The 25,621-nt window shown below is 37.9% G+C and overlaps 1 protein-coding gene across 2 annotated transcripts in view; it reads right to left on the bottom strand.

Annotated features, from left to right (window-relative positions):
- Nucleotides 1–21,378, bottom strand: part of ATAD2 (ATPase family AAA domain containing 2) — a 61,653-nt gene extending 40,275 nt beyond the window's left edge. For both annotated transcript variants that reach the window (XM_026495469.4, XM_026495467.4), the window contains exons 1-7: nt 21,083–21,378; nt 9,787–9,935; nt 4,197–4,246; nt 2,250–2,415; nt 1,817–1,919; nt 1,390–1,477; nt 368–547 (exon numbers count right to left, since the gene is read on the bottom strand). In XM_026495469.4, coding sequence (XP_026351254.1) covers nt 368–547; nt 1,390–1,477; nt 1,817–1,919; nt 2,250–2,415; nt 4,197–4,246; nt 9,787–9,935; nt 21,083–21,250 — 904 coding nt within the window. In that variant the 5' untranslated portion in view covers nt 21,251–21,378. The remainder of the gene's footprint in view (nt 1–367; nt 548–1,389; nt 1,478–1,816; nt 1,920–2,249; nt 2,416–4,196; nt 4,247–9,786; nt 9,936–21,082) is intronic.
- Nucleotides 21,379–25,621: the final 4,243 nt, after the last annotated feature.

Consider the following 25,621-nt stretch of genomic DNA (forward strand, 5'->3'; position numbering starts at 1 on the left):
GATGCATAACAGCTGGTTATCAGCCCTGCATATATATGCTCATAAGTACTGAGGCACAACTTTAACATAAATCAAAAACAGTCTTATTACACAAAGTGGCAAAATAAACTAAGTAGAAAGCTGTAAAATCTAAATAAATAAATCTAAAATAATTAAAGACAGACACAAAACTTCAAAATAGCCAAATTATTTGCTTTGGTCAAGGCTAACATCTAACTTTCTTGAAGAAATGACTTCTTACACACTTAGGATAGTTTATGAAAGACAACAGCCATGAGTATTCCGTAAAATGAAAACATGAAAAATAAGAATAGAGAAAAGGCAGTAAAGATAAAGGTAATATAATTACAGTATATATAGCACTTACTTTCTAGAGGAGCCTGGTAGTACACAGTAGCTTTTCTTTGTCTAAGATAATATCGTTTCTGGTTATCTTCTTCCCCATCCTCTTCATCTTCATCATCATCATCATCTTCATCATCTTCATCATCATCTTCATCTTCACCATCATCTTCATCTTCTTGGTCTTCACCCTCTTCAGATGATTCTACAGTTAAGAAACATTTACTTTCAAGATAGTGACCAAAATGTTAACGATTTTTAACACACTGAAATTGAGAGTGAAAGAGACCCTCCTCTAAAAATTTATTTACTTCTAGATTGTTCATAGAAATGATCTGTAATTCTTTTGCAGCATTAAATGAAGATTTTAAAAAATGAAGTAAATTGTAGAATTAAAAATAACTAGAGGAAGGAAAAAAGGAAGTAGGGAAAGAAGTTTAAAGGCTACTGTCAGTAGTACCAAACTAAAGTTTATGGTATTGCTAATTTTATTAATATAAGTGACTATACTTAAGTTTCCAAGTTAATTTAACATGTTGACAAATTAGAGTATCTCCTCACTTAGCTTTTGCCTCTCATATTTAAGTTTTCAATTCCATCCAGCCCTTCTGGCTGTCACTGAGTTACATGGAGCGTAACTCAAATAATCTACTTATGAAAATGTGAAACACCCTCACCAAATATTTAAAATGCATTTCAGAAACCAGTTTTACTCAAGAGAAGTTCTAATAAATTACAGTAGCAATTTCTAAACAGAAGAGTGAAACTCAGTTTTAATCACCTTTTAACAGGCAGAGATGTGTTGTCTGCAGATGTATTATGCAAGCAAACCAGGTTTATTTGCTTTAGATTTGTTGATTTCAAGTACTCTTCCAAATAAGACATACTATCCTTTTAAGCTCTGCCCTGCTCTCACTTTTCAATTATGACCAATCCTTTGATCTTTCACAAACTACCATAAATGTGACAACTTCTGAATAAAAAAGCTATCTCCTCCTAAATAAAAAGCGCTGAAATTCAAAACCAGAAGTAGAACAAAAGACTAACCCACACTGCCTTCTTGATTGTCAGTCGTTTCCTCATCAGTTCTTTGAATACCTTTTTGTTTTCCTCTTGTGTACATATTGAGATTCTCCTAAAAACGTTTAAACAAAAGCCATTAACATTTAGTATATTAAAAAAATTCAGTAGGATCTTTCTATCCTGCTTAAAATGAAGATATTTACAGCTACAAACTCTTACAACTACAGCAATAACTAGTGACTGATCAAACAAATGCTGGACAGTTTAAAAATGTTGAAAATGATGAATAATTTCACCAAAAAATGGACAGTACCATAGAAAAAAGGTTAAACTGGAGATCATTAAATCATCCCCTAAATGGAAGGAGCTATATATACATATTCTTTTTTACTGAAGTGTAGTTGACACAAAATGTTACACTAGTTTCAGGACTGAGGAAGGATATATTTACTTCTTCTGTTTCATTAAACACTCCCAAGTCTTCAAGTTCCCTCATTCGCTGTCTACGCATCTTCTTCATGTCATCCATTTTCTGAAGTACAGCTTCGGCAGTGCTTTAAGAAAATTGACATAATATAAGCTAAAATTGTAAAAGAGTAGTACATTTTTAAAAAATTTATTTTTCTTCCATTGTGTTTTTTGAGTGCTGGGATTTTAAATATCTCTATACAAAGCATTGATTTACTTGTGTAAAAATATTCTAAAATTTCTTTCCAAGAATTTAAATACATATATAGAACTATTACAAAGCCCTCTTAACCATTCTCCTTTATGCTTTACACAGCTGAATGTATTAAATAGTCAAGCTAGTTGAAATTTACGATCCCTCCCCAACAAAAAGTTTTGCCAGCTAAATCATCTTGATCCAAATAATTTTTACTTACTTTGTTATAAGTTTGTCAAACAGCACAGACTGGTTCACACTACTATAGCGACTTCTAATCCTGCAACTGCGCCGAACTTCAACATCACCATTCTCTTCATGCAAGTGTTCTTTAGTTTGAACAATGTTTCTAGTCCTCAACGACCGAGTAACTGGAATCACTTTGTCTTCAAGATGTATACATAAAAATGGAAAGATTTTATTTTATTTTTTAATTTTATTTTTTAAAGATTTTACTTATTTATTTGAAAGAGAGAGCACGAGAGCGAGAGAGATCGAGAGAACGAGTGGGGGAGAGGCAGAGGGAGAAGCAGACTCCGTGCAGAACAGGGAGCCTGATGTGGGACTCGATCCCAGGACCTTGGGATCACGACCTGAGCCGAAGGCAGACATTTAACCGACTGAGCCACCCAGGTGTCCAAAAATGGAAAGATTTTACGGGGCGCCTGGGTGGCACAGCGGTTAAGCGTCTGCCTTCGGCTCAGGGCATGATCCCGGCGTTATGGGATCGAGCCCCACATCAGGCTCCTCCGCTATGAGCCTGCTTCTTCCTCTCCCACTCCCCCTGCTTGTGTTCCCTCTCTCGCTGGCTGTCTCTATCTCTGTCAAATAAATAAATAAAATCTTTAACAAAAAAAAAAAAAAAAAAGGAAAGATTTTAAATAATGGCATTTATAAAATAATTCTAAAATGAACAACTGAATAGCTACACTTCATATAACAAAGTCATAGTATCTTAAACTTACTTACCTTTCTTAAAAATAATAGAAAACAAAAATAAAGTTACAACATATACCTACCATATGATCTAGCCATTCTGCTCTCCAGAGAAAAGCAAAGATATGTAATACAAAAATTTGTACACAAATGTTCAAGACAGGTTTGTGATAGTCCCAAACTGGAAACAACCCAAATGTCCACCAAAAGAGTAATAAACAAATTATGGGAAACAACTTAAGTGGCCCTAAACGGATGAATGGATAAAGAAGATGTAAAATATATATACACAACAGAATACTACTCAGCCACGATAAAGAAGAATATCCTGCTATTGCAATAACATGGATGGAGCTTGAGGGCATTATACTAAGTGAAAGAAGTCAGAGAAAGACAAATATTGTATAATATCATTTAAATGTGGAATCTAAAAAAAGCCAACTCATAGAAACAGAGACTAGGATGTTAGTTACCAAGGACTGGCAGGTGAGGGAAAAGGAGAGTTGGTCATAATATAAATTTCCAGCTATAAGACAAATAAATTCTGAGGATTTAATGTACAGCATAGAGATTATAGATAATAATACTGTATTATACACTTCAAAGTGGCTAAGACCTTAAATGTTCTCACCACAAAAAAGAAATGGTTATTCTGTTACATGATGCTGGTGTTAGCTAAAGCTATAATAGTAATCATTTTGCAATACATAACTGTACCAAATCAACATTTATTGTACACTTTAAACATGCATAATGTTATATGTCAATTATAGCACAAAAAAACTGGGGGGGGGGACTGTGGTATATCCATGTAATGGAATACTTGGCAAGAAAATGCAACAATGTGGATGATACTCAAAGTAATTATGCTGAGAGAAAGGAAGCCAGACGAAAAGAATGCAACTGCATAATTTCATTTACATAAAACTCAAGAAAATGAAAACTAAATTATAGTGATAGAAGCAGATCGGTGATTGCTCAGGAATCTTGGTACGTGGAAGGCCTGGAGAGGAGTTGGGGGAGTGATTATAAAGAGGCCTGAGGAAGTTTTTGGCAGTGATAGCTATCTTCACTATCTTATTGTGGTGGTGGCCTCATAGCATACACTTACGAAAAACCAAACAAATTGGACACTTGAAATATATACAGTTTATTGTATGTCCCTCAATACATCTGTAAAGAAAATATGAATTACATGCTTTCAATCTGAAATGCCTTTAACATTACTTACTTTCTTTGCACTCTTCTTTTTTCTTATCAGCCTGCTGTCTGGCTGACTGCCTATATGAAAAAAATATATTAAATAATTCAAAATAATTGATATAATTTTAAATCCTATACTTCATAATACTACAAAGTAGCGTAAAAAGGTATATCAGCTTACACAGTAAATACTCATAGATAACTAAAAGCCTAAATAACACTGAAAAATAAAAAGCTTTAGAATATCTATGCTTATATCAGTTATGGCTAAACAAAGCCTGAGAACCCTGTTGTGAAATGTAATAATATATGTATTAACTCATAGCCAAACAGAATTAATTAAATCAAAGTTTCTTACTTAAAACAAGAAATTATGTCCTTAGCCTAAGTAGGTATAATTGAGCTGTAATTATTGAGCAAAAAAAGACAATGTGTTTTATACCACAGGAATACAGTGACCCCACAGCCTTGAAATATTTATAACTAAAACAGAACTAATGTCCCTTAGCAATATGCTAATTTCCTTCTAAAAACATTTGCTGTCTACAATCTCTATATGACATGCGTTATCATTCACATGCAGACACAGTCCCATTTGTGAATCAGATATCTCACTTACAAACTGGCAAACAGTATCTACCGAAATTGGAAAGATTACTTTCCAAGGTTTTAAAAAAACAAGTACCCTCCCCTCATCTTTTTTCCAAAATCCATTGAGCAAACAAAACAGTAGGTCTCATTAACTTATTTTTAGGAACTCAATTTTCCATACTTGGATAGCTACATCTATTAATCAACCTATATGTCAAGCTATTTCCAAGTGGGCTGGTTATACACACATGGTATTTCAAACGTGACACTTTAAAATAAAATGGAACCATCTTATCCAGAAGAGTTCAATCATGCATTCTCACAACAATGTAAGTCATCGTTAATTCATTATCTCTTTTGGTAAGAACCAAGAACAAAATAAAAACATTTGAGCAATCCATCCACAGGTCAAGGCCTAGTTTGTTCATAGCCTCATAAACATTTCTCATAAAGGAGCTCCTCCCTCCATACTATATAGGTCTACACTTCTATAAACAAGAGCCCTATTAAATGCTAGGCACACAATGATTAAAGCAATGTCCGTCCGTCCTTCCTTCCTTCCTTCCTTTCTCTGCCCTTCCTTCTTTCCTTCCTTTCCTCTCTTTCTTTGCTTCTTGCCTTTAGGGGAATGGGAGCACCTTTCCCCTTCAGGGGTTGGTAAACTTTTCCTTAAACAGTTGGATAGTAAATAATTAGGTTTGTGAGTCATACAGTCTCTTGTCCCACAAAAACTTTAACAATAAAGCAGGAAAACAGCCATAGGCAGAATGAATGGATATGGCTGTGTTCCAATGAAACTATAAAAACAGGTGCCTGGACTTTTGTCAACCTCAGCAAATCTGATAAAAGCTATGGATCTTTTCTACCTAGAAAACTGCATACACACATACAAGTTTATACATTATTTCAGAGGTTTCATGTGCCCCCTCAAAACTATGATTACTGGACCCTAGTTAGGAACTCCAGAACCAAGGAAATATAGATCCTGCCCTCAGGTACAGTTGCTCAAATCTTTCTATATTATTCCCACAGTTTTGGCCTCCTGGTCTTTGAACCTCAGATAGAAAACAAAACGGATGGAGGGACACAGAAAGGAAGTAAGTAAAGATATTTACTACAGTCAGGCAAACTAGCAACAGCAAAAAGGGTCACCCTGATAAGAAGCAGGAAACTACATAAAGCAAAATTCAACAATATTGAGGGCCAGTTTATCTAAGTCTTATACAAACAGATCCTAATGCTATCACTATGCAAAATAAGTCTTTGTAATAATGATCTGAATACACAGATTATTTTTTAATAATCTCCACAGAAGACATAGAAATGGCCAATAAGCACATGAAAATATTCAATGCTATTAACCATCAAGGAAATGTAAATCAGAACCACAAAGAGATACTTTCACACCCACTAAAATGGCTAAAACCAAAACGACTATGACAAGTGTTGATGAGGATGTGGAGAAATTGGAACCCTCATACGCTGCTAATGGGAATGTAAAATGGAACAGCTGCTTTAGCCAACTATTCAGCAATTCCTCGATGTTAAGTTACCATTTGACCTAGCAACTCGCTCCTAGGTATACACTCCCATACAATCAAAACCCTATGTCCACATAAAATTTGAACACCAGTGTTCACAGTATCATTCAAAGTAGAACAATCCAAATGTCCATCAACTAATGAGTAAACAAAACATGATAAATTGATGCAACGGAATCTTACTCAGCAAAAAAAGAATGAAGTGCTGACAGATACTACAATAAAATGAACCTTCAAAACATCAGACTGAGTGAAAGAAACCAGACACAAAAGGCCACAAATATGGGGCACCTGGGTGGCTTAGTTGTTAAGCGTCTGCCTTCAGCTCAGGGCGTGATCCCAGAGTCCTGGGATCGAGCCCCACATCAGGCTCCTCCGCTGGGAGCCTGCTTCTTCCTCTCCCACTCCCCCTGCCTGTGTTCCCTCTCTCGCTGGCTGTCTCTCTGTCAAATAAATAAATAAAATCTTAAAAAAAAAAAAAGGCCATAAATATGATTCCATTTATATAAAGTGTTCAGAATAGGCAAATCCATAGAGACGGAAAGTAGATTAGTGGTTTCCAAGGGGCCAGTGGGGAGGGAGAAGGAGGTGGGAGGTAACCTAACAGGGTTTCTTTCTGGGGTGATGAAAATGTTCTGAAATTGGATTGTAGTGATGGTAGCACAATATTGTGAATATTCTAAAACCACTGAATTATACATTTTAAAATTATGAATCTTATGGTATGTGAATTATATCTCCATGAAGTTGTTATTTAAAAACAATTTTAGAGATGCCCGGGTGGATCAGTTGGTTAAGCATCTGACTATTTATTTCAGCTCAGGTCATGATCTCAGGGTTGTGAGATCCAGCCCTGTGTCAGGCTCCTCACTGGGTGTGGAGTCTACTTAAGATCCTCTTTCTCCCTCTCCCTCTTCTCCTTCCTCTCTCTCTAATAAACATAAATAAAAATTTAAAAAAAATTTTTAAAAGACAGCAATTCAATATATTTTAAAAGGAATCAAATTTAAAAATACCAAGTCACTCATCTTTAAATCTAGATTGAAAAAGCACTTATTTTAATATATTCCTTTAATAGCTTTTGAACATAAAGGGCAGCACAATGTTTCATAAACTTGAGTAAAGTACATATACTTTTAAAGGTAAAGACTTTAAGGACTTCCAACATTAAATTCTTAAGAGTTCCTTTTTTTTTTTTTTTTTTTTTAAAGATTTATTTATTTGAGAGAGAGAATGCATGTGAGAGCGAGCAGGGATAAGGTCAGAGGGAGAGGGAGAGAATCCTTAAGGAAACTCCCTACTGAGTGCAGAGCCCGATGCGGTGCTTAGATCCCAGGACCACAGACCATGACCTGAGCTGAAATCAAGAGTCGGACGCTTGGGGCGCCTGGGTGGCACAGCGGTTAAGCGTCTGCCTTCGGCTCAGGGCGTGATCCCGGCGTTCTGGGATCGAGACCCACATCGGGCTCCTCTGCTATGAGCCTGCTTCTTCCTCTCCCACCCGCCCTGCTTGTGTTCCCTCTCTCGCTGGCTGTCTCTATCTCTGTCGAATAAATAAATAAAAAATCTTTAAAAAAAAAAAAAAGAGTCGGACGCTTAACTGAATGAGCCACACAGGCACCCCCCCAACATTAAATTTTTTATGACTATGTACAAGCCAAACTGAGGGAAATTAATTTACATTTTATGCAAATAAAATAAAACCAACAAAACCACTAACAAAAATATTAACATAGGAGGTCTTGCTGAAATAAAATAGCCATTTGCTGTGTGAAATTGGTACAGATGGCTATCAGTTTCTCGAGTTTGGTATGTTGTACGTCATTTTTGTGGTGTATCATGACTCAATTCATCCACTTGTCTTTATTTCAAGTGCTCCAAACCTTCAGTTGAACAGCATGTCATGACATCACATCCATGGCTTCCTCTTCAAAGCATTTATGTATCAAGGTCAGACTCAGTTTTTATCACATAAACCTGATCTAACTCAAGCAGTACTAGGCTGGTGCCAACTTAGTTGTAAACACCAATGTAGGCCCTGAAATTTTATGACTATTCTCTAGAAGGTAGCAATTTAGATGATCCAGAATGTTTACTTTTCCTTCAGATCATGAAATAAAGTTTAAAATTCTCAGAGAGAATCCACAGGCCATTTTCTCCACGCCAAAAAGACTTCAAGTTTCAGAAATACTGGGATAGCTTAAATTGTATTTCATCAATTCTGTAAGTTGTACATTTCCCTCCATTTTAACATCTTCTGAAATTGGGATGTTTTAAAATTGATGGAATGTCTTAGTTTAACTTTCAGTGTTTTCTTCTTTTCTACTGTCTCATATAAAACAATGAGTGTTTCAATTGCTACTATCTTGGATCCCATGAAATACAGAGGTAAATATACCATAAATAATGGATGAAATAATGCAAATTTAAAAATATATAATGAAAGACTATTTAAATAATATTAACAAAGAACAAACTTAAAAGGTTCATGATATCACTTATCTGGAAAATATGTTACACAAAATAATCAAAGTCTACTTAAGAATAGGAGGACCCTAGGGGTGCTTGGCTGGCTTGGACAGTGGAGCGTGTGACTCTTGATCTCAGGTCATGGATTTGAGCCCCACACTGGGTGTAGAGATTACTTAAATAAGTCTTAAAAAAAAAAAAAAAGAGTAGGAGGGTTCTAGTCTTATAAGTTACTATGAGACATTTCTTTATGAGAAGAATTAATGTATATGAGAAGAATTAATGTATAAAGCAATGACTTCATCAAAGACATTTTATTCTAATTGGCACCCCCCGCATTTATGTCAGACCCACCAAAGTGGGAGGAAAAGTGAAGGTTTTTAGCTAATTAGATTTAAATCTGCCCCAAACCAAACAAATTCAAGTTCCCTGAATTACCTAACGACTTAATTCACTGAAAGTAATTCCTTGAGTATTAAAGTAGATGGAATTCATGCCATCTACCTCAGGGCTCTTGAGAAATGAAATTTGAATATGTACAAATCATCTAGTCCTCTTAGACAAGTAAAAAAAAAAATCATGTTCCACTTCCTACGTGAAGACTGCTTTTAGAAGCACACCAATACACAAATTCATAAATGACTCAGAATTGATGGAATACTTGATAGCAAGTGATGAGAAAAGTAACTACTATTTCGAATAAAGGCTTTGTATTAAGTATGAAGCAGGATCACATACAAGCAAGTTAAAATCACAAAGTCACACAGATAAGTAGTTATCAAGCAACTTTGTCAGCTGCACTCACACGTATCACAAATATTATCTTTGAACAAGAAAATAAAAACAAACTGGGTACATATTAAAATTTTAACTCAATAATATTCATTTGTGGCACTTTCATTTCAAATTACATTTTGTGACCCTGGAATCTTGATGATTGGGCAAGAATACACTTAAAAATTAAACACAAATTCTAAATTACTTTAAAATTATTAGCATTCACCCATCTTGTTTTACCTTGTAAAATGCCTTCCATTAGCGTGTTTCTCTGTTATTTCCATATTCTTATCAAAACTAGAATCTGAAGAATTCTGTGCATTTTTTCTCAAAGACCTTAAAGAACGTGTCCGGTGGTAGGTTTCAACTTCTTTAACTGAAGACCCATCCTTCAAGAAAAATTGAGAAAGTGATCAAAATTCCCAAGTTAAACTCCTTCTAAGAGTTTTCTTTGATTACAAGTTTGTAACAACTGCTTTTTGTGCAGCATGATTCTGTATCTTCCCAAGAAACTACAGTATTTAAACTAAATAATCATTTTATGATAAACACATGTCAGCAATGTCTATGAAACAGATAATATAAGATTTATTGATGGTTTATAGCTCTATTTCATAGCAAGTGGTCTAGTAAAGTTTCCCCCAACTGTACAAAAAGTTGTAATAGTTCATAACACTGAATACTCCTTTATTTTAAGGCTACAGAAATTAGAAAGATACACAAACCATTGCCTGCCAGGCAACCACTGGCAGCAACTTTAAAATAACTGGGCCACCAGAAGTGTAATTTGGGCTTGGATGATAAAAGGAGTTACTACCACCTATTTCACAATTTCACCCAGATGATGCAACACTTGAATTGGAAGACTGTTTATGTACGTTAACCTGCTGTAAAACCGCAGCGCTCTATGTGACTTTATTACTGCTCACTAGACTAGAGTTTCTTTTAGTGGCTGCTTTATGAGCTACAGAGGTTCTGTCATAAAGTATTCAAAAGTTCATACACATCTCTCTGAAATCATATAAAGGCTACTTTCACATAAAAAGAGAAGGTAAAAGTACCTACCAACTCTAATTATATGCCGTACCACTCTGAAAATCGATAATTTTAGAAAAACAGGCAGTATTTTAAAAAACCTGCAACATTAGTATACCCTCCCCCTTAGGCTGGCTTTACACAGTCATTTCATTTTGTTTTGAGCAGAATATTTCGCTGATTCACAAGCAAAATAAGGATATTTAATCCACAAGGATTTGTGTTAAGAATTAGACAGGTACTGGGGCGCCTGGGTGGCACAGCGGTTAAGCGTCTGCCTTCGGCTCAGGGCGTGATCCTGGCGTTATGGGATCGAGCCCCACATCAGGCTCCTCTGCTGGGAGCCTGCTTCTTCCTCTCCCACTCCCCCTGCTGTGTTCCCTCTCTCGCTGGCTGTCTCTGTCAAATAAATAAATAGAATCTAAAAAAAAAAAAGAATTAGACAGGTACTTCATAAAACATGAGTGATATATATGGCTTGTTAATCACTTCTGTCAGTGTACCTATATGTAAGGATGTTTGAAAAAGGAGTATCTACTCTTTTAGGTAGGTGTATTATTTTTTAAATGAACACCTACATCTTAGATAGGTGTAGTATAACAAGACTTCCTAAGAAAAATTTTATGGGAATCTATTTCCAGATTTTTAACTTCCCTACGTACCTTTTCTTAAAACTGATCTGCCTGAGAAGGCATCCTCTTTCATTTACCTTTCTCTCATTTTACAAAAGAAAGTCATCTCTCTCACTCATTCTGAATCTTTTTTTTTATATTATGTTAGTCACCATACAGTACATCCCTGGTTTTTTACGTAAAGTTTGATGATTTGTTAGTTGCGTGTAACACCCAGTGCACCATGCAATACGTGCCCTCCTTACTACCCATCACCAGCCTCATTCTGAATCTTAATCTTACTTTTGTGGACTGCCTCAAGGCCTTAAAAACCTCCCTAAAGCCAAACAAAGAAAAACACGAAGGTTAGGTGTTAAGAAATGAATGACAAAGCTCGGCAACAAATCCTTTCCTTTGTGAGGTGGTTTCTAATTCTCTGCTTTCAACAAAATTGAAAGGAGACCTAATCAAGCTAAGAGACCATGAAAAATAATTTTGGCAAGTGTTTTTTGGCATATAAGCCAGGAAAACTGAGTGGCACTGCTAAACTCCTTTCATTACTGTCTACTTATTTATATGAACAATGTTTCTCGGAGCTTACATTTATAAAAACAATGGAACTGATGCCAAACACTGTCTTCAGCAGTAAGTTCCTCCACAGATGTATGATCAATGGGGCGGGGGGACTTCAATCAAATGAAATCCCAATGAAATCTTACTTTCTGTTTCATCATTTTTAATCAAATAAGTATGCTTTTGTTGTTTGCATCAATTGAATATTGTAAGTTGTATTTTCTTAGGGCCTTGTGATCACAAAAAAGTGTAAAAATTTTCAAATTTTGTTTTACAAGTATGAAAGGATACTTAATAAATTACATTTAAGTATAAAAATAGACCAAGATAAAATGCTGTGGCTTACATGAATTGGAAATACAAATTAAAAGAGGGAAAAAAAGAATCAAGATAAAATTTCTGATTGCTAAAGGAGCATGTTTATGTATTATGTTTTTAATGTTCCAAGACAGGTATCAAGTAACTATGGTTTTTAAATTCCGGTGGATAAAAAGACTGATCCAATAGTTTTATTTTTTTAATGTCAACACTAAAGAATGACTGAAATGATCTGCTTTCTAACTATTTAAACCAATGGGGATGGGGGAAACCTTAGATAGCAAAACCACTTTAAGGGAAACCTTAAAAATGTACAAGAGAATACAAAGCTAAAAATTTAGACACTCTTAGAAGAAAGCATAGCGGAAAACTTTCATTACATTGGATTTGGCAAAGATTTCTTAGATATGAAACTGAAAGCACAGATGATGAAAGAAAAAATAGATAAGCTGGACTTCATCAAAATTACAAACTTTCGTGCCAAGGACACTATCCACACAGTGAAATGGAAACCCATGTAATAGAACGCATTTACAAATCATGTATCTGACAAAGGATTGATAGCCATAATATATAAAGAACTCCTATGTTTTAACAACAAAAAACAAAAAATGGGCAGAAGACTTAAATAGACATTTCTTCAAAGAATATACACAAAGGGCCAATAAACACATGAAAAGATGCCCAACATAACTAGGCATAGAGAAATACAAAATCAAACCCACAAATGAGATGTCACTTCACACTTGTCAGGATGGCTATTAAAAAAAGAGAAAATAAGTGTTGGCAAGGATGTGGAGAAACTGGAACCCTTGTACATAGCTGGTGGGAATGTAAAATGGTGCAGCCACTATGGAAAATGATATGGCAATTCCTCAAAAAATTAAACACAGAATTACCGTATGATCCAGCAATCCTACTTCTAGGTATATAGTCAAAAGAAATGAAAGCAGACATCTGTATACTCCTATTCACAGCAGCATTATTTATAATGGCCAAAGGTAGATGCAATCTAAATGTTCATTGATAGATGAATGGATTAAAAAACTGTGGTACTCACAGCAGAATATTATACAGCCTTGAAAAGGAAGTAAATTTTAACACACTGATACAACAAGTATGAACCTGAAGACATTATGCTAAGTAAAGTAAGTCAGTTACAAAAGGACAAATATTGTATGCTTCCTCTTATATGAGGGTCCAGGGTAGTCAAATTCATAAACACAGAAAGAAAGGTAGTTGTTAGGTGCTAGGAGAAGGGAAGAATGGGGAGATATTTAATGGGTACAGAGTTTCAGTTTGGGAACATAAAAATTCTGGAGATGGATAGTGATGATGGTTGCAGAACAAAATGAATGTACTTAATGCTACGGAACCATACACTTAAAAATGGTTAAAATGGCACATTTCATATTATTTACAATTAAGTATCACAATAAACAAAGAAAGTAAATATCACCATATTCCTGGGGATAATAAAAATGGTTTGTTTCCATAGGAAAAAGGGGAGGTGCTAACTACTGGGAAAAAAGATTCCCTGAAAAACTTGGAAGATTTAATTTTATAAGTGGTATAAGTGAATCTTTGATTTGCATAGTGAGTGGCTTTGATCATACTCTCTAAATAAGTACTAGGCATCAAGAAAGGCTTTCCTTAACTGTGTGGGGGAAGAAAAAACAGGTTCTTGGGGAATCACCTATATAAAGGTATACACTAGAAAAATTTAAAATAATAACTTTCAAAAATATTTCTTACAAAAGCAATTTAAAAATAAAAGCAATACATGCCCATTATAATGGGAAAAATGAAGAAATGCACAAAGATGAAAGTGTCACTCTTAACTCCAGCTACCCATGATAACCACTGTTAACCTTTCGGTACATAAACTACTCTTTTCCTATGCAATCATACTTACATGACTTAAATTGGGATATTATTTATGTTTTGTAACTTTTTTCTAGTAATATAAAACATTTCCCCATGCCATCAAATATTATTTCAAAAATCTTTTAAAATGAATGAGTAGGGGTGTCTGGGTGGCTCAGTCGGTTAAGTGGCTGACTCTTGGTTTAGGCTCAGGTCATGACCTCAGGGTTGTGGGATCGAGCCCCCCCCCCCACCCATGGGCTCTGCATTCAGCAGGGAGTCTGCTTGGGATTCTCTCTCTCTGCCCTTTCCCCTGCCACTCTCTCTCAAAGATTTATTTACTTATAATAAATCTTTAAAAAAAATAATAAAATGAATAGTATTCCAGCTATTACATGAATCAATTTAACAAATTGCTTAATGTATATTTAAATTATCTGCAATTTTTTTGTGTTATAAATGCCTCTGGATGAATTATCTTGTATACATCTGATTTCCTAAGGAAACTAGCACAGTTATTAAACCAAAATCACATTTTAATATAGCTTTCCAAATAATTCTGAAGAGGTAAGTTAAATGTCAATTGGTAACAGTAATTAACACTGGATGACAAAAATGAGGACTTTCACTTTCTATTTTTTACATTTTTACAGTGCTCATTACTAGAAAGAATTTTCCTAAGAAATAAAAAACAAAAGGAAAACATACTTAATCTGAAAACCAAACCTGGAAATGCAGTGTCCTCATTTATTCTTTTGCTAAAATCTTAAATATTAAGAGCACTGATAGATCTTCAAAAGTGAAGTTTTAAAAGAGGAAAAATATTTTGTTAGATTTTTAAGTCTCTTATAATCTTGCAAAATCAGTTAAGTTTGTAGACAAGAAGCAACTACAGTAACAAAAGCTTTCCCCAAAGTAGACACAATTGTATAATAGAAATATACTAATATGTTGTTTTCCCACGAAAGACCAAGCTTATCCAAGCTTTAAATTCGTAACAAAAAATATGTATGTGGGTCAGTTGGTTGAATCAATTCAAGTATCAATCCAACAAATGAGGTGCAAACAGGATGTTTTAAACCACAGTTAAATATGCATCCAGACATAGGGCACCTTGAAAACGTGATCAGAATATTCTAACCCAGGGGTGCCTGGGTGGCTCAGTTGTTAAGCATCTGCCTTCGGCTCAGGGCGTGATCCCGGCATTCTGGGATCGAACCCCACATCAGGCTCCTCCGCTGGGAGCCTGCTTCTTCCTCTCCCACTCCCCCTGCTTGTGTTCCCTCTCTTGCTGGCTGCTCTCTCTCTCTGTCAAATAAATAAATAAAATCTTAAAAAAAAAAAAAAAGAATATTCTAACCCAGTATAGCTGTGAGATCCCTCCTTAGCTTCATATTGAAACACAGGTGTGATCAAGTCTTCACCACGGATCTTTTCCACAAGCTCCAGTAATTTGATTTCTACTTCTACAGCTCTTACAATAGCCCCAAAACTATCTCCCAAAAGTTAATTCCAATGGCCTCTCCTCCACCTCATTGATTTCTTTTTTTTTTTTTAAAGATTTTATTTATTTATTCGACAGAGAGAGACAGCCAGCGAGAGAGGGAACACAAGCAGGGGGAGTGAGAGAGGAAGAAGCAGGCTCATAGCGGAAGAGCCTGATGTGGGACTCGATCCGGTAACACCGGGATCACGCCCTGAGCCGAAGGCAGACGATTAACCGCTGTGCCACCCAGGCGCCCCGACCTCATTGATTTCTATGTAGCTGATCACTCCCTTCTTTAAATGTTTGATCCTTTGATTCACATGATACTCTTTTAAAAAACATAATTCATCCTTTTCTCAATCCTTAAAATATAGCCATTACTTCAGATCTTAAATATATTTGTGTTCTGCTATGTTTTCTATTCACCTTCAAGAATTCAACTACCACTTTTATGTAGGTGACTCCCGAAGATATATAGTCTTAACTTCTCACCAAACTCTGGCATATTCCCAATGGTCTACTGCTCACTTCTTCAGCTAGAAACAACACTGCCTTCCCTGTCTGTATCTAAACAACTCTCAGACCCTTTGCAGTATTATTTGGCATTTTTTTCTCTGTTCCTTCTAGTATCACCTTAATTTAGCCTCTAGTTTTCCCTGCTTTAGTCTAATGTGATAATAGTATACCAATTAAGAGCCCAAACTCTTTAACGACAGACTATCTAGGATTGATTCTTGGCATGTCACTTAGAGCTGTACAATCTTGTCCAAGTTACATAAGGTCTCTGTGCCTTGACTTCTACATCTGCAATGAGGATAATAATAATAATTACTTAATAAGGCAAATGTATGTGTATATTAGGTACCATGCCTGGTACACAGCAAGTGCTATATAATTGGTAGCTATTAATAATATAATCTTTTAACTGGTCTTCCAAACTCCACATTTGTTGACTATAATCCAACTTTTTTTTTTTTTTAAGATTTTATTTATTTATTTGACGAGAGACAGCCAGCCAGATAGGGAACACAAGCAGGGGGAGTGGGAGAGGAAGAAGCAGGCTCCCAGCAGAGGAGCCTGATGTGGGGCTCGATCCCATAACGCCGGGATCACGCCCTGAGCCGAAGGCAGACGCTTAACGACTGCGCTACCCAGACGCCCCGACTATAATCCATCTTAAACACTATTTAGTCAGATCCCTGTTCTAAAAGTTGCAACTTCTAAGCATAAAATCAACTGCCAGTCTTTAACACAAACTGACAAAAATGGACTACTATTATTACATCAAAACAAGTACACACTCTTGAATTCAGAGCAGCCATGTCACCCAACTTCAGGATGCAACAGTCATAGCAACATGTCAAAATATCCCAATTTATGCTTTGTGATAATTCACTAAGCTGAACACTTTTCATTTTTCTTTGTTGTGTTATACACGAAGTTTTAAAAAATCTCCCATATGTTGTACATATCAGTGTCATTTACAGTACTTTTCAAACTTTTAAAATAGACAACTTAAAAAAGTACCTTTTACATACCACAGCATATTTTATTTTACCTAACATATAGAAAAATAAAAGTGTACATAAACACAACCTAAAAGTAATGTACACTCATCGTCCCACTACTATCCATGAGAGACTATTCCCTACTATTAGCATGAGAACAACCCTAAATTTAATGAATCAACGAACCTCAGACCCATGAAAGCACAGAAATAGGCAATGGCTAGTCTGACTCTGGAAGAAAAAGAAAGCACAGAAGGGGCATCTGAATGGATGAATATGCTAGATCTTGTGATCCAATTAGGATGAAAATAAAAGTTTAAGAAACAAAAAAAAAAACAAATTTAAAACAAAACTTCAGGGAACCCATACAAGTCAGGAGGAAAAAAAAAAACAAAAAACCAAAAACAAGCAAACCCTTAAGCCCAGCTGATTGAGATCATATTCAAAATGTAAAGGTAGAAAGGTTAATAAATAGGTGACTATAAGTGCCTTCAGAAATTGAATATAAGGTCAGTTTCCAAGATGAGATAAAGAAAAATCCAAGTTAACAAATTAATATGAATAAATTTAACCATCTTTAAAAGTAACTTATCCTAAAAAATGATCTGTCAATAAATATGGAGAAGAAAATGATAAAGAAAGGGGGGGTAATCAGAAGGGGGAATGAAGCATGAGAGACTATGGACTCTGAAAAACAAACTGAGGGCTTCAGAGGGGAGGGGGTGGGGGAATGGGATAGGCTGGTGATGGGTAGTGAGGAGGGCATGTATTGCATGGTGCACTGGGTGTTATACGCAACAAATGAATCATGGAACTTTACATCAAAAACCAGGGATGTACTGTATGGTGACTAACATAATAAAAAATATTATTATAATAAAAAAATGTAGCTGAGGAAATAAGAATATCTAAATACAATCAGGGTGATCAGGAGTTAAGTTTCTGAAATGCATGACTGATATAAAAAGCAAGCTGTAATTAAATCAAATGTATTGCATGTAAACCCCCAAATTAGAAAATATTCCAATCACAAAGGTATGTTTCATTTTTGGTATTGGTGGGCTTTGACAGCATGAACACATTACCCTTCAGGGCTATCCATTTCTTTTGATCCAATCCCATGCTAAGTAACCCTTTGATTATAATTTGGTTTATTGAGAATTTAAAAAAGACAGAATTACTATGTTTCAAAAAGGTATAATCCCTAATACCTTTGGAAAGGTAGGGAAATCCTAGCCTGGAAAAAAAAAAATCCCTTCCACCCTAAAAAAACCCATCTGAGTGTTAACTGCTCAGCCATCACATACCCCTGATATGGCAAGAATGGCAAACAGTCTCTCTATATTGATGTGTTAGTTCTCCTCTGCTAGACTACGTTCCTTTAGACCAAGGATAGTTAACGAATATTTATTATGCCCCTAGTACACTCTAGGTTCTATTCTAGGTCCTAGAAATATAATACTGAACAAAAGTTCAAAATCCAGAACTGTACAGAGTTACATTCTGACTTAGGGCGAGATAAAATATTTAAAAAGTAGAAAGTTAATAGAACACGTAATAAGGTAATAAGTTATAAGGGAACATAAAGCAGAGTAAAGAGGCATGTCAATAAGAGTGATCTGTAATTTTAAATAAGGTGGTGAGGGTAAGCATCACTGAAAAGGTAAAGTTTTAGCAAAGACTTGAAAGAGAGATTCCTAAGTTCTCCTAGGTAGAACCTGGAGCTCTATCGCTTATTATAAAGGTAAATTTGAGCATGCTATTTAGGGCTCCGTGTCTCGGTTCTCTCACCTGCAAAACAAAGATGACCATACCTACCTCATAAGGTTAGGAGGATTGAGTTAATAATTATGAAATTCTTGGAAAATGTTAAGTACTTTGAGTTCTCAGATTTTTTAAAATTAAAAATGTAAAAGGTAAATTAGGAATGAATCATGCAGATATTCAGGGGAAGAGTATTCCCAACAGAGGGGAGAACAAGTACAAAGGCCCTGGTATTCCACGAGGCAGCTAAACCAACAGAGCTGGAATAGACTAGGTTTTGCAAAAGGGAAAATGGAAGAGAATGTCATCATAAAGATAAAAGGGTGTCGGGCTACTCCCAAACTTTTCAACTTTTACTCTTAGAGATTTTTGAGCAGAGGAGTGATCAACTGTTTCTGACTTTCATAAAGATCACTATAAGCTATACTGAGAACTGACAGTTGTGGAAGGCGATCATTATATACAAGGGTGGAAAACCAGGTGGCCAGTCAAGAATCCATTTAAAAAACCTAGGGAAGCGATAATGGCTTGGACCAGCATGGCAACAATGAAGGATCTGAGAAGTGGTCAGATTCCAAATATACTTTGAAAGTAGAGCCAACAGAATTTGCTAACATGAAATGAGAGAAGAGTCAGGACGACTCTCAGGTTTTTGGCCTGAAGAAATGGAAAGATGGGAGTGGGCATTAAAATTGATTGTGGTCTTAGTTGCTGACAATGACTGAGTCCTAACTATATGCCAAGCGCTCAGGTAATCTCGTTACATGCATCATCACATTTAATCCTCACTATGCATGTGGTATCACCTCTTTTAACAAGAGTAGATTATTGATAAACTGAGATTCAAAACTACCAGTTTTTTAAATTATGTTATGTTAGCCACTATACAGTACATCATTAGTTTTTGATGTAGCGATGACAGTTGTTTTAAGCGCCTATGTTACTTAATCAGTGCTCAATACATCATTACAGTCATAGGATCTAGCACTGTCCATAAAATAAGAAATATTCAGTAAGTATTTATTGAAATAATTAGATTTTCTGAACATAGGTAAGTTAAGGGATCCGAGTTTAGTGCAGAAATGTCTGGCCTCCTCAGATCTCAATCTCAACATATCATTGAGAAACAGACCCTGAAAGTCAGGAAATTATTATTTCTTCAATTCAGAATCACAACTGCAGAGAAAAAACAGACTTTTTCACTCCCTTCAGTAGAGCAGCAACTAGTACAAGGTGCCTACGAAAGACACTGACAACAAATTTCATATAGCGATCACTCCCTTAACTATGTTTTGTCAACTCTCTCTCCCTTGGCCTCTCTTTCTGACTTCCCACTTCCTAATCCTCTCTCCGGTCCTATTTTTCTCAGCCCCAAGCCTACCCTCCCTCAAAGAGAACTAGACTACTTCCTGCTGCCTTAACTTTTCTAGTGTTGCTTCCTCAACGTCTCCAGCCTTTTGTTAACGCTGTCTCCTTCACCTCTGCCTCTTGGCAGCTGCGGTAGGGAGGTGGAGGGACTCTCCCCCTGGCCTTAACTCTACAATCAAAAATCCAATCAGTACTTCAGACCTAGAAAGAGAAGTAATTCTTTCAAGACTTTACTGCTCCGCCCCCTTGGAAACTTCCCCTATAGCCATTGTTTATAACTGCAGCATGATATAACAGAAAGGGAAAGGTTTTGGAGGCAGAGGGTCCGAGTTCCAATTTTAGATCTACCCCTCACTGGCTACTTTGAGTCCATATTTTTCGTCTGTAACATAGATATCATAACGATCCATTCTTACGGAGCTGTTAACGAGGTTTAAATGAAGAAGGTGTACATGAAATGTTGGTCTCCATCTCTCCACATTATGCAACCTGGTATTTTTTCACGGCGCTCTTATTACCGAACCTCTCTGTATCGCAAATGAAGGTCAGAAAACCTGAACTACAATCTTTCTATTCCCGTGGCCCCTAAAACATCTATCCTGCATCCAGTAGGGGGTCAGTAAACGTGTGCTGCACTGGAAAGATGCGAACCTAGGGCAGGAGCCTGGGCTATAGGTTAGGGAGGTGTGTGAGATGGGGGTGGGGCAGCCCGACAAACCAAGATTCCAGAGAGCTTCGGTTTCCTCTTGCGTGAAATGAGTTAGTAACGAACTGCATAGCCCTCTTCCAGACTGCCCGATCTCTTGCCCCGACCCACAGCCCTTGGGGCTCCGATCTTAGGAAGCCTTCCATTTTACTTGTCCTCGACAACACTCCTCTCAACCCCCCTCCCCCCCACCAACTGTCACCCGGACCGCGCCGCCCAGCCCCCAGGCCCCACCCGGCCAACCGGCCGCGGGCAATCCCGCAGGCCCGGCCCGAGGGGCCCGCCCTAGGCCGGTACTCACGCCCGTGGCGGCCACGGTGACGGCTGACTGCTCAGCGGCACGGGCCGAGCGGAGCCGCCTCCGGCCGATCTGCTCCAGGCTGAGGAACTCGTTGGACAGGTCCAGAGGGTCGGTGGCCGAGGAAGCGGAGTGGCTGTGCAGCTCCAGGCTGCTGCGGAGGACCACCATCTTCCCTGTCTCCGCGCCCAGCGTCCGCGGTGGGTGACGGGCCCGAGCCCGACCGGCAGCCGCTCAGGCTCTTCCGCGCTCCGAATTCTGGCGCCACTAGCTCCGCGCCAGCAGCCGTAGCGCGCGCACCCGGAATCCCTCCGCCGCCTGTCCCGCCTACGCCGCGTCCCTACCACAGCGAGCTCGAAACTTTCCGCTCTTCTGACGGGCGAAGGACTTCGGGTTGAAGTTAAGGAGGACCTGCACCGACAGTGACCAGGACCTGAGCGGACAGTGGCGGGAGAACGCTGATTTCTTTTTCTTATATAGTTCCGGCTCGCTGAACTCGGCGGAGGGACACGACGGGTAGCGGAGAGAGGTCCCGTTTGGAATTTTGGCGCGTGGCTGTCGGGGGTGGGGGGGGCAGGGAGGCTCCTGCCTGCTCTGATTGGCTGGCGGGGGCCTGGCGGCTCCTCCCAGCTCCGCCCGTCACCTGCCTTCAGCTTCCCGCCACGCAGGATTCAAATGCAAAATGCTGAGTCCTCGGCCGGAGCTGGATAAAGCACTTGGCTTTAGGCAGGGCTTGACTTTGATCCTTAAGAGCTTTTTACCGATAGCTTAACCAAAGCAATTTACCTATCAAAAACAACAACAACAACAACAACAACAACAACAGAAAGGGACCTAAAAGTGACCCTGCGGAGTACTATAGTTAAGGACGCAGGTTCTGTACCCATCGCTGCCGTATCCCTTGTATACGATTTTGAGCAAATTACTCACTTTCCCCGGTCTTAATTTCCTCATCTGTAAATTAACTAATAATAATAATAATCCGAATACCTACGGCTCAAAGATATTATACCTTAGAACCGTGTCTTCACATAGGAAGAGCTCAATAAATGTTTGCTACTATTAAAGAATTTCAGAAAATGGCTTCTCTAAGATACAGCAGTTAATTGACTATGAAATAGATAGCATGCTGAATGATCAGAATGTGAGAGGAGTTCTAGAGAAACCGAAATAAGCTTTATTGATTTGGATAACTACATTTCCTTAATCCGACATTTATTAAATATTTATTGAGCATCTATTATGTGCCAGGCAGTATTCTAAACACTGGGGATACAGCAGTGAATAACAAAAGTGCCCTTATAGAACTTTAATTCTGGTGGAAGGAAAAAAATAATTGAAATAAATGTTTATTATCGTAAGTGTTGAAGAGAAATATAAAGTACGGAAGGGGAGAGGGAAGCCTGCAATTTTAAGCAGGATGATTAGACAAGGTCTCTCAGGTAAGTGTAAGCAAAGACCTAAAGAAGTTAGGTATCCGGGAGAAGAAAGATTCATGCAGAGGAAAGGGGAGGACAGGGAGGCTAATGAGACCAAAAATGAAAGCGCCTCTATGAGTAGATCCTGCAGGGCTGTGGGCCTCAGCTGTAAGGTTTTCTGCTTTAAAAAAAAAAAAATTAAATTCAAGTAATTAACATATAGTGTATTATTAGTTTCAGAGGTAGAGTTTAGTAATTCATTAGTTGCATATCACACCCAGTGCTCATTACAAGCGCCCTCCTTAATGCCCATCACCCAGTTATCCCATTCTCCCACCCATCTCCCCTCCAGGAACCCTCAGTTTGTTTCCTATGGTTAAGAGTCTCTGATGGTTAATCTCCCTCTCTGATTTCGTCTTATTTTATTTTTCTCTCCCTTCCCCTATGATCCTCTGTTTTGTTTCTTAAATTCCACATGAGTGAAATCGTATGATAATTGTCTTTCTCTGATTTACTTATTTTGCTTAGCATAATCCCCTCTAGTTCCATCCGGGCCATTGTAAATGGTTAAGATTTCATTCTTTTTGATGGCTGAATAATATTCCATTATTCATTTATACACACACACACACACACACACACACACACGAACACTCACATCTGGGCTCTTTCCATATTTTGGCGATTGTGGACATTGCTGTTATAAACATTGGGGTGCAGTTGCCCCTTCGAATCACTATGTTTGTATCCTTTGGGTAAATACCTAGTAGTGCAATTGCTGGGTCGTAGGGTAGCTCTATATTTAACTTTTTGAAGAACCTCCATACTGTTTCCCAGAGTGGTATACCAGCTTGCATTCCCACCAACAGTGTAAGAGGGTTTCCCTTTTTCCTAGTCAACATCTATTGTTTCCTGACTTGTTAATTTCAGCCATTCTGGCTACTTTTTATTACAACTGAGGTGAAAAGACATCACAGGGTTTTGAATAGAGGAGTGACTTTTTCTGACTTCTTCAAAGAATCCCTCTGGCTGCTACATAGATTTTGTTAGATTGACCTCCACAGAAGTTATAGCAGTCGTTTTAGTTCTTTTAAAATAAGTAAAGACACAGAAATTTTAGAACACCAAGAGACAGAGACAGCCAAAGGGTTTTCTTTGTTCCTTTATTCTCTCTTTAACAATATTAAGAATAACCACACTGGCTGCAACGTTTGGTTGGTATAGTGGATTGAATTGTATATCCCGAAGGGATATGTCCAATTCCTAAACTCTGACACCTGTAGATGTGACCTTATTCGGAAACAGGGTCTTTGCAGGTGTAATTAAGGACTTTGAAATGAGATCATCCTGGATTTATGGTAGACCCTAAACACAATGACTGGTGTCCATATAAGAGAAAGGAGAGGGGTATTTGACACATAAAGAGATACAGAGAAGAAGGGAATGTGAAGGTGAAGGCAGAAATTGGAATGATGCATCTCTAAGCCAATGAATGCCAAGAGTTGCTGGCAACCTCCAGAAGCTAGGAGAGAGGTACAGAACAGACTCCCTCAGAGCTTCTGGAAGGAACCAACCCTACGGACACCTTGATTTCAGACTTCTGGCCTCCTGAGAATAAGTTCCTGGGTTTTCTTTCTTTTTTATTTTTAAAGTCACTTAGTTTGTAATAGTTTGTTGCAGTAGCCTTAGGAAACTCATGGGTTGGTGTGGAATTGGTCTTTGGCAGGTCTTTCTTTCCTTTTATTTTTACCTCATGTGTGACAGAAAAGAGTGCTGAGGTAAGAGCTAAGCATAATTCCATTACTTCATTTGAAATGAGGTTATAGGTGGGTCCCTTTCTGTTCTTTGGTAACAAGGTTAGAAAATAAACATCAACTTGGACAGGGATTTCTTTCAGGAATGTTGTAAATGTGACCTTACTTAAATAAAATAGCTAATCTCATTGATTTCTGTCAAAAGAAAAAAACCATTAATCACATGGAAATTGGGGGGGGGTCATAGTTGCCATTTGCTATTTTTTAACTACTTTGAATTTAAACAGACACCTCTCCTATTTGAGAGATTTTCTTTTTGACTAGGTTTGGGTTAGGCAGGGTTCTACCTACTTTGATGGAAATTCTACAGGGATGGACTTCATTTTCCTGTAAACCTGGTAATCAGGACTCAGGCATGTGACCTCAGCTCGGTCATTGCCTCTTGAAGGGGTGACCCAAAGATGCAGGGGCAGAGGTTATTCATGGAGGCAGCAGCAGATGGTACAGAGGCAGTGGCATTAATGGTGGCATTCTAGCCAGCTGATTCTTGGAATTTTGGAGAACTAGATCAGTGTGCCCTGGCTGTGCTTCTTTTCCTCCAAGCCCTGCCCAACTTCCCTCCTTCCTATCCTTCCAGTAAATTTGATTTCCTGTTTAAGTTATCCAGAGATGGTTTCAGTTGTTTGTAACCAAGAATTCCGCCTGGTATAGAGGCTTCAGGTCAGAGGGAAAATTTTACCAATGGTGTCCTAGAATGGACATTGACAAAAAGAATGCTGGGAGGCCATGTGAGACAGATACCCCTTTCAGGTCAGGATGGAGGGTTGGGAGAGAGGGTGTGTGGGCACAGGAAGTGAGCTGGGAAGAGATGCCATAATTTTGTGATGTGGTTTTCAGGCTTTCTCTCTTTATCAGCCTCCCTTTTAATTTTTCCGTTTTCCCATGTAAGGTATGGTACACAGCCCCGAGTCTAACACCACAGATATGCGCTGGCCCACAAAGAGGGCCCTTGAGACTACTGCCCCCCTCCCTCCTCACTCTCAGTAAGATGAGTAATAACATTATCACATTCCAACCCAGCCCAGCTCCTCACCTCTAAGGGCAAGGTGCCCCCCACCAGCTCCCATTGATTATTGTTATCTTAGCACTTTATATTGAAATTATCCCTTTAGGGCGCCTGGGTGGCTCAGTCTGTTGAGCCTCTGACTCTTGATTTCAGCTTGGGTCATGATGTCAGGGTCTTGGCATCAAGCCCCACACAGGGCTCCGTGCTCCCTCTGCCCTTCCCCCCTGCTCATATGCTCTTTCTCTCTCTCTCAAATAAATAAATAAATATTTTTTAAAAAAGTTATCCCTTTAACACAGGAAAG

This window comes from Ursus arctos, unplaced genomic scaffold (assembly GCF_023065955.2).
Source record: "Ursus arctos isolate Adak ecotype North America unplaced genomic scaffold, UrsArc2.0 scaffold_6, whole genome shotgun sequence".
NCBI classification, from domain to species: Eukaryota; Metazoa; Chordata; class Mammalia; order Carnivora; family Ursidae; genus Ursus; species Ursus arctos.